The sequence below is a fragment of the Lolium rigidum genome, chromosome 7, assembly GCF_022539505.1.
Source record: "Lolium rigidum isolate FL_2022 chromosome 7, APGP_CSIRO_Lrig_0.1, whole genome shotgun sequence".
Lineage (NCBI taxonomy): Eukaryota > Viridiplantae > Streptophyta > Magnoliopsida > Poales > Poaceae > Lolium > Lolium rigidum.
The window spans coordinates 102,818,541-102,828,436 of record NC_061514.1 but is presented as its reverse complement, the minus strand read 5'-3'; the positions used below and the strand labels follow the sequence as shown (position 1 = coordinate 102,828,436).

General features: G+C 45.2%; 1 protein-coding gene across 1 annotated transcript; it reads left to right on the top strand.

The window, feature by feature from the left end:
• Window positions 1-6,370: 6,370 nt before the first annotated feature.
• On the top strand, window positions 6,371-8,859 carry LOC124674909 (cytochrome c oxidase subunit 6b-3). The gene is made up of 4 exons (XM_047210961.1): window positions 6,371-6,478; window positions 7,468-7,556; window positions 7,637-7,718; window positions 8,585-8,859. The coding sequence occupies exons 1-4, from the start codon at window positions 6,470-6,472 to the stop codon at window positions 8,636-8,638; spliced, it is 234 nt and encodes a 77-aa protein (XP_047066917.1). The 5' UTR covers window positions 6,371-6,469; the 3' UTR covers window positions 8,639-8,859.
• Window positions 8,860-9,896: the final 1,037 nt, after the last annotated feature.

Below are 9,896 nucleotides of genomic sequence, written 5' to 3'. Positions count from 1 at the left end.
TTTGTTGTCTATGTTTATATTTTCATCAATATAGATGATTAAACTTTACGAAGTTTGACTTTGACCAAAACTTATATGCAACATATTTTGGCCAGGTGGGAGTACAACTCATGATAAGCAACACATTGAACAACATTTGGGCTAGGCTTTTTTTTTTTTTTTTGTAAAACAAGCTTGTTCTTAAACATAAGACGCCCATGTATTGGGACTCATAGCATGCAAAAGACCAATCAACTAACCCTGAAATATTTATAGAGGTAGGATTAACATGTTTATTGCAGTTTCTTTTTTGCAGAGGAATAGAGGATGAACAGTTTGTTTCATCTTTTAAGCATGTCGTTGTCAATTTTGGTAGAAAATTCCAACAATGCCAAAGCTCCCTTAAATTGTAGAAAATTGCAATAAACCACCACAAGGCTTTGTAACAAAAAGGCGATGGTTTTATTGTTTTATTTTTTGCAAATTGCCACCGGCTTTGGTTGACACTGTGACAAAAAAACACTAATAGGTTCGGATAGTCGTTTTAGTGGGTATTATGACAAGGGGGGCCGCTGCCAGACATGACATGGCGCCTGTTGACGGTCAGGCGCTGGCATGCGTTTCACCGCATAGTGATGGGATCCATATGTCATAGGTTAAATATTTACAAAAAGGGGAAAGAATAAAAGAGGAGGCTGATGTCATCACAGTGGATGTTCTACTGCTGAGCATGGATACAGTGGAGGGAAGCGCGAGTGGCTATGATGGCGGGCACATTCATCACACCTTGCCAGTGGCATGGTCAAGCAAAGGTGCACGACGGTGCACAACGGAAGCGCTTTACAAGATGCAAGGGAGAAACATGAAGGTTCCATGAGGACCAACAACTTACTAGGAGCACGATAATGGTGTCGAGAGGCTAGGGGAGCTCGGAAATAACGACATGGATGGCGACTGAAGTCGGGGAGGAAGACTCAATTATCTCCATTGAGAGTTCCCCAGCTTGCGTGCATCGCTGGCAAGATGCTGACAAGGTGGTGGAGCTTTAAGGATGGTCGACAGGACTTGAGGCGGCTTGCCGACAAAGAGTCTCTTCCCTCGACCTGTCGTTGTTGATGCTCTGTTCAAAGTGTGTCGCATAGGGAATGGCGGGGGGACACGTGCGCGGCAGGGCGGGAGGCGAAGCATTCGTGGTCAACGCGGAAGATGGGACAACGTTGCATGTCCTAAAGGTCTATGATGGCACTGGCCGCGTTTGTGCGAAACAACATGGGGATAAAACCGACAATTTTTTATCCAAAGCCTTAAATTGCGACTTTTTTTGCGATTTTCTACTTAAATCTTAATTATCTCACTACTTGTACCAGCATCAACTAGAGGGAGTTACATCTGGAAAAGGAAACCATGAGAGGCAAGGAGCACTTATCTTTTTTATGTGCTCTCCATGTGATTAAATAAGGGCAAACTGTGGTAGTATACGAGAGTTTAAACCTTAGATTTGACACTTTGACGTCTCCTAAAGGTGAACTATATTATTTTAATGGGAGGCAATGTTTTCGTTGATAACGAGACGTACATGATGACTTCATCTATCTCAAGACCCGCTGAACTAATTTCTTAGATTCAGTCTTTCGAAACTACTCAGAGTGCGTGCGTGCAAAAGTTACCGAAGAAAGTTCCTCCTGTAAAGATGGTAGAGATGGGTCTTGTAAACGTGGATGGAGGAAATTTCATGCCGACGTAAAAATAGAAGACACGGCAGATTAGTCAAGATTTTTAAAACAAGTTACCGCTAGCATTTCCTCTGTTCTGTTTATAGTAAAGTTTTTAGTGACACGGCAGATATAAAGGAAATTGTAGCCCGATGGCATCTTTTCTAAAGCAAATGCGCAAGTCGCCGTATCTAATCATCTTTCTTTTCTTATATCAATCTTGTTATGGCTTAGCGAGACTTGAGCGGATAGCACACAAGACCATGGAAAATAGAAGTCTCACCACCGCTAGGTGTTCTTTATTCTAAATGGATTTTTTAAGAACTTTATATTACTTTTAAACCCCTCTTAAAATTTAAATCTTCTATGGTTTTTCTTGGTCATGCCATGTTGGTTTGCTTAACTGAAATAGAGGACACACTACTTTAGTTGGCAAGTTTTCTTTAAAAACTATACAAAAAATGACTACATTTAAATCTAGCCATACCGAATGACTTTTATCTACCTGTTTTCTTACCCAGAGGGTCCAATAATATTCTTAGAGGATCCAAAATCTTTATAAACTAGCTAACCTAAGCGGCGCAAACGAGATGTTTTATAGTGAAAAACGGCTAAGCCATTTCAGTCAAACCATCTCAATTGACGAGTCATATACTTCAGTTAAGCCATCCAATATAATGTGACCCAAAAAAAAGAATAGAAATTTTAAATTTTTGAAAGAACTAAAATAATACTACAAAGTTTGGAAGGGAGCCATTCGGATCAAACAACTCCACCATTGGACGTGTCACACTTTGCGTGGCTACGTGTAGGAGAGTTGAGCAACTAGGAGAGGAGAAGTATCATCGCATCTATTGTGACGACTACTACTAGAAGAGAGACGATGACCCGATGGAGACCACCACGTCGGCGCTTTGGCAAAGTGGCGAGCATGCATGGTGCCGCGCCGTTCCGATGTCGTCAATCAATCATCAAAAGGCCAAAAAAGAAAGAAAAGAGAGAGAAACACAAGTCTCCATCTCTTGCCCTCCCACGGAAAGGACGCCGGGAGCCCAATCTCGTCTTCGGCACCGGTTGGTCGCTGGCCGCACATCAGGAAATCCGCCGCTCGAAGATCGGCGACCCCTGGAGGCCGCACGAATTACGTGAGGAGCCGAGGAGGCCACCGTCTCGCGCGCGTCGCGTGGATCCACACACACATAATAAGCGCGCGCAATCTTTTTCCCCAGGCCCATAGAATTCAGAGAGCGGTGGCGCGGGGCCAAGAGATATATATGCGGTAGATGGATCAATCGATAGATTTGAAGCTGACGATATCTTGCTGCAGTGCTTAATAACAATCGATGCCTGACGGTGACCTTGGTCCCGTGCCCGATTCCTTTTCGCCACTTGATCGATCCCTGTCGTCTTCCTCCTCCGCGCGGCGCCGCTCGTCGTAGTAGATAGAATGCTCCAGTGACCAGTAGATAGATAGATACGCTCGTCGTCGCCGTCCTCCAGCATTATTTTTCTCCCATGCGTGCGAGGCAGCGCAATTTCCATGTCCCCGACGGATCGGACAAAGGAGCGGACGCCAGCGGCGGCGGCTGTGGAAAGTGCTGCACGGCGGCACGGGGTGGGTAAAAATTTGAAGAATGCGAGTATTGCTGCTAGTAGTATTTATTTCCTGGATCGTTGTCGCTCAACTATCGTCTACTAGTCAATTTCGGTTTCTGAACTGTAGGGTTTGGCAGATCTGTGTGCATTTCTTGTGCTGACACGCGTGCTTGGACGCACTGGGATGGCAGCAGCGTGTGTATCTCTTTGACTGGTTACACCGGTTGCCAGGGAACCGTGATGTTGCTCGGTTAGTTGTTATCACCTGGTTATCTCGTTTTCAGAAGAAGAAAAAAAATGAAACCATAGCTAGGAGGAACTAGACACTTTTTGATACGGTAGAAATGGGATTTAGCGTGACAATTCCGAAATTCGTCCCTGACAGGAATCAAACTCCAGTCGTTAGGGTGCGCCACTGCGACCTCAACCACTGGGCTAAGCCAAGAAGCGTCAAGTTGCACAAGTAAAACAACTTTGAGTTTGCATGTCGTCCAGGGATTCAGGTTACGATTAGCTATCAGCTACTCAGGCTATCTGGTTTCAGAAGAAAAAGGAGTCAAGTTGCACAAGTAAGCAACTTGAGGTCGCATGTCGCCCAGAGGTGAACTTGCTGAATACATGTCGCCCAGGTGAACTTGCTGAATATAAATCTGTTCACTAGCTAGCCCCTTCTCTAGTTTAGACTTTTGACTGAGCTGGCTGCTTCATCGGTTCTACTCATTGTGCCAAGCTGACGAGTGATGAGTAATGGCTTGGCACATATATTTCTCTCGTTGCATCAAAGGGTTCAGTCGCTGCTAGGAGCAAAGAGCAGAAGAGAGAGCTAGATGCCAGTTAACCTCTCATCAGCCAAGTATGATGACACTGTATAACCCTGTGCCAATCACAGTATCAGATGATCAGGCGAAAATGATTGGCATTACCAGGAGGCCACACTGGCCGGGAGGGTCCAGAGCTCCAAATGGCTCTTCAGAGCTGAGATCCACCGTACATGCCTTGCTCGCTGTAGCGTTCGGAAGAGCTGCCCGTTGCCTCGTGGAGAAGCGAGAGGCCGCATTTGCCTGTATCTGCATCTCGCTTTGGGGAGGGCCACTCTGTGCCTTTCTCTTCTGATCGAGTCAATCAGGCGGATTAAAGTACTGAAAAAGAAAAGGAATTAGCAGCACGTGGCAGACAGGGTGATCACTGCTCGTTTGTAGCTTTGCTGGAAAATTAACAGTAGCCGCCGCTACCGGCGCAGCCGTGACTCGCGACGAAAGGTACGGCGGCGCCGTCGGTAAAGTGGCCGGTCTGACATATATAGGGGAGGTGTAGGCGGCGAGGGCCGCCGACGACCCCTAGGACTACCGGACCTACTAGATCGGTAGCCACTTACCAGTTTGGATGGGTGAGTGGCTGAGTGCCATGGAAGAATATGCTAATGTGGTTTTTTGATATTAGGTCATCACCTGCGGCCCGAGGCTTCACGTCCACGTCTTCCCGAAGGAAAAATAGGTCTGCAACCCAGCCTACTAACCCGACCCAAAATGTTCAGGGCTCTTTTGATTCATAGGATTGATATAGGAATTATGTAGAAATTGGATCTTATGGAAAAATTTCCTATACAAGTCATTTCATTCATAGAAATATATCCTATAGGAACTATTCCTATAGGAATTTTGTAGTACACATCATATAGGAAAAAAGCATTACCTCATACCTCATGGAAAAATTCCTTTGCTACAATTAAAGACACAACATATTCCTATAGGATTCAACTTGGCATGACATTTCAATCCTACACCCTTTCTATTCCTACACTTTTCATATTCCTATGAATCAAAGGAGCCCTCAGTCTATCCGCAGAGATGTAAACGCGGCCAAAACTTGAGGTTAAAATGAGTCGGACGCTGCACGGACAGCTGGAGCGTTCATCTGGCCGGTATCCTGACACGCTGGGTAGTGACTCACGTAAGTAAATAGTTTTCAACAAGGGCCACCTGGATTTCGGCGGCGGTCGACATCGGAGGTTGGCGATGGAGCGACTCAAGGGATGCCAGCTCGCCGGCCAAGGCAATGGCCATGCGCGCCAACGCCTCCTCTGCCATCCCCATGCGCTCTTGATAGGGGTCGCAGTGAGTCCTTGTGGAGGTAGGCGGCGGTCTGAGCCACCTCGAACTCACGCAACACGTCCAGATGCGTTGCGTCCGGATCTTCCTGACAACAGGTGTGAGCCGTTGCGGTAATTCGCCTCAGGAGTGTGTGGTCGTCCATGGCTTATAGATAGTGATTGCCATAGCGACCCAGTGGCGTCCATTATAAAGGCACAACAGGGCGGAAACCAGCCGCTGGTTTCCCGCGCTCGTGAAATGGCGCCGTGGCGCACCAAACACTCGAACTTGCGCGAGAATCGCTCGCTCTCGTGCGAAAACCGGTAATCGCTAGATGCGGGTCTCGACGATTCGTTAATCGCCATGAAAAGACGTTCGCAATCAAAAATGACATTGCAATTGTAAGTACGGATGAAAATGTTAATAAATATCTCATAAAATTGGAATATTTTTTTGGTGTGATGCAACGTTTCTGTCTATAGCGATCCACGTGAAGTGACATTGCCAATCTCAAACTCCGCCTGATCAGATTTTTAAACTCACTCTCGCCAAGGTACTCATAGGGCAATGTTTGCTTGCGTCCATAGATCAAGGTGTGTATGTATGCATTTACGAGCGTCTGCGTATGTCCTGTGTTTCGTAGAGAAAACTTAAAACCAGAAAACTGGAACTGCCATAGTTGGTAGAAACTTTTTGTTTTTTACCTGCTGGCAGAAACCTGAAAGTGGGGGAGTATCGGGCCTGCCCAAACTTCCCACGCTCTGTGCGGTGAGCAAGAAAGAGCCTGCACTAAGCGGTGAGTAGGATTCACCGTCCATACGGGCCACTGCACTACTAGCGTCTATATCTTCGCTGCTACTGACTGGACTTGTTCGACTGTTCAAGCTGGCTAATCGACGGGCCTTTCGGGCCAGCATTGGCACATATTACAGCCCATAGCTATCACGGCCCAGATCCGAATACTAAGCTCCGCCTTGACCGGGCCTACGTCATTCTTCTTCCCCTTCCTCTCCATTCCCGTCGAGTCCGTCCCCGTCCATCCGCCGAGCGACGCCGCGACTCCTTCCTCGCCTCCGATCTCCAGCCCCCGAGATGGCCGAGGTGAGAGAACCTTCCAGAACCTCCCTCTCCCTATCCAATCTTCCGTAGGTCCCGTTCCGGACCGGACCGTATGTTGCGTTCGTTGGTTCGTCGATCGCGCCGCGGTCAGAGTTGGTTCGCCGTCGCGTGGATCTGGTCCGCGGGGCGTCTATCCGCGCGTGATTTCGGTTGCGATACCTGTCTTAATCTTGATCCCTAGGTTACTCTGTTTCGTACCCTTGTGGTAGATTGGTAGGTATTTTTTGTTCCATTTCTTGTCGTGAGATTGGGGTCTTCTGTATTGGGAATTTTACATGTTTTTCTCTATTTTTTGTGGTTGATTGTACTAAATCAGAAGAGGGATTGTACGGTGAATTATTATGACATTTTTGTACTATGAGGCGAATTATTAAGAAGAGGGAATGCAGGGTGAATTTTTCAGTTATAACTATATAAGGCGAATTGTTAAGACTGGCTGGTTCTACAATGTGATACTTGTGCTTCATTAGTATTGATATAGGGACGGGAGACCCAGAAGCACCTGCGTTTGTGGCGTTTCAGCTGTATTTTAAATGTATTAGGCTAGTAGCATAGTGCTATATGTGATGGCCATTGGGTGCTAGTGGTGTTTACAAAAACAATTCCACCACCGTGCCCGCACCGGATCCGTATGTACCATGTGACTTATGCACACGAGCATCAGACTATGAACTGCAAGATTTATGTCCTCAAAGTTTATCCATGTTTTTTCTCAAAAAAAAAGTTTATCCATGTTTTTTTTCTCCAGACAACTTCACCGTCATGGAGTTTATCCATGTTTTTTTCTCCAGACAACTTCACCTTCATTGTTACTGTTTGTTGGGAAGTTTCCTCAAACACCTTTTTCAAAGTTACTTATATTTTGAACCTTGTAACTATCTCCCAAAATTTTGTCTCCTTGCGGTTAGCTTTATTTCTGTTCTCTTTACGCTGCCCTGACCTTGCCGTTTCATATTTTGCTTATGTACCAGATTGAGATTAAGACAGCACCAGCTGACTTCCGCTTTCCTACCACAAACCAGTCCAGGCACTGTTTTACTCGCTATGTTGAGTTCCACAGGTATATACTATACTTGCAGCAAGTGTACACTATACTTGCGCAAATTATGTTTTACAATACTTGAAATTTTATGAAACCAGGTGCGTCAGTGCCAAAGGGGATGACACTTCTGAATGTGAGAAATTTGCCAAGTACTACCGATCTCTTTGCCCAGCTGAATGGGTGAGTGACTTTGCTTCCTGTGGTTATACTGTACTAGTGTTTTACTGCCATCATTATCATTACTTTCAACTGCAAAAGCATTATATTTTGAACTATGATTTTAAACAGTGTGGTCTCAGTTTTCAGTAGATTATCAGAAATTAAATGACCTTTGTTCCACTGTAATAGTCCATGTATTAATGCATCAACTGCCAGAATGTAAGAAATATATTATATGGATTACTGCATGTAAATCCAGAAAATTGATCTGGACTTACGAAATTAACTGGGTTTGTCAATATCTGTGTATGACTCAGTTAGGATAGGAAGTAGCACACGAGTTTCTCTTTATTTACTTTCTATTTTTTTTTCAAGTCATTCGGATACTTTACAAATAATAATATCCTCCTTTTGAGCAGAAATTAGCAGACTGTGAAAAAAGACCTGTTAAGGTAGAATCCTTAGGATTTGGCAACTGTAAACCTGACCTGATGACATGAATATAGATTTAAATCTTAGAAATATAAAAAAAGAGGCACATGAAAGCGTGCTTCTATTTGGGCAACTAACAATGTTTATCATACAGCTACACCAAGGACACACCTTGTTATCTTGAATGTTATATATTTGCTATGTGTCTGAGTAATGTTTTTGTTCTCAACCGACCATTTCATATATTGGCCTTTTGAGGGTTCAAATTCAATGTTAAGTTTTACACATAGTGCTGAGTTGTTCATCTATGCCCCTATCCTTCAATGATTCGTTAACATGCTGGACCATATCACCTCTCTTTGGATCTTTGCAAATTGATGGAACCTATTTTTATTCGAAGCATTATTACATTGTTTTCTTCAGTGTCATCAGCGTTTTCTATCTCACTGAATCAGGTTGACAAGTGGAATGAGCAGAGGGAGAACGGGACATTTCCAGGGCCCCTCTAAATCTTCTGTTTGAGAGTCTCCTCAGATCAGTCTACCGCGTTTGTCAAAGCTACTGCGCTATCTTCTGATTGGAATTTATGCTTCTGTCTTGTACTCGAGCAATCGCTGCAGAACAGCAAGTGTTGGGTTTCTTTATGCTGCAGTAATAATTGAGCATGCTTATTCTGTTACTCAGACATGCGTTTGCACTTGTTTAATGGAAGTATTTTTGAAATGTGTCATCGATCATTGCCTTAGTATATATTTCTGTCCTGGGTTGGCTAAACCAGCAATCTACCATTTCCATTTCACGTCAGGGTTGTCCATTTGTATCAATATGCAGTGAATATCCATAAGAGGGATATTGCCCATGGATTGCATTTTATCTGTTCAAGCCAGTACTTGGTTTTCTGTTGTATGCTGGGTCATGTTTTAAACTGGCTCATGTGATCAATACTTGATGCTAGACTGGGAAGTGGGCTTTTTTTTTCGAGACAAGGGAAGTAGGAATGTTTGCTAATGTAGTTAATTTGAATTCTGACCTCTGAATGGGCGGTTCTGACTTTTACGTGGACGCCTGCTTGGTGTTGTGCTGCACTGGTCTGATTAACATCTGCACCCTTGCATTCTCACAAGCTGGAACTGGACAATACAATATTACGCGTACATCCTGCTTGAGACAACGAAGAAAATAACAAACATCAACAGACCAGAAAGAAGAACAACACAGTACAACACCAAGTCACGAGCTAGATGACTGAAGCGGCGACGCAGGATGCAGCCTAAACTCTTTCGGCAAAGATAGCAGCGTCACACACACAAACTCTACTACTACTGCTAGTACTAGCTAGTTGTTCAAGTTGCAAAAGCTCAAGAGGGATAGGCGGGAGGACGGGATACGAGATTGTTGGTAGAGTCCAGCACGATGCAGGCAAGCAGGAGGAGAGCGTCTGGCAGGGTAAAGCCTTGCAAGGTCAAGAACTCTTCCTGGACCTTTGCAGAGACTCCCCGAGAGGCGAGAGAAGATGCATGTGGTGGGAGAGTAAGATGGCTAGACTGGAGATATAGCTGACGGAAAGAAGAAGGAAGGAGTGTCGTGGAAGGGGACGGAGGAGGATTGCTGGGGTTGAGATGAAGCTCAGGGAGGATAGAGCCGGTCGTCCATCATCGCGAGGCGGTGCGGGGCAGCTCCAGATCCTCGACGTCGTCCCCCTTGTCCAACACCAACAGGCCGTGATGTAGCCTGATCACGGGGGCGAGCACGAGCTGGCGACAGGCT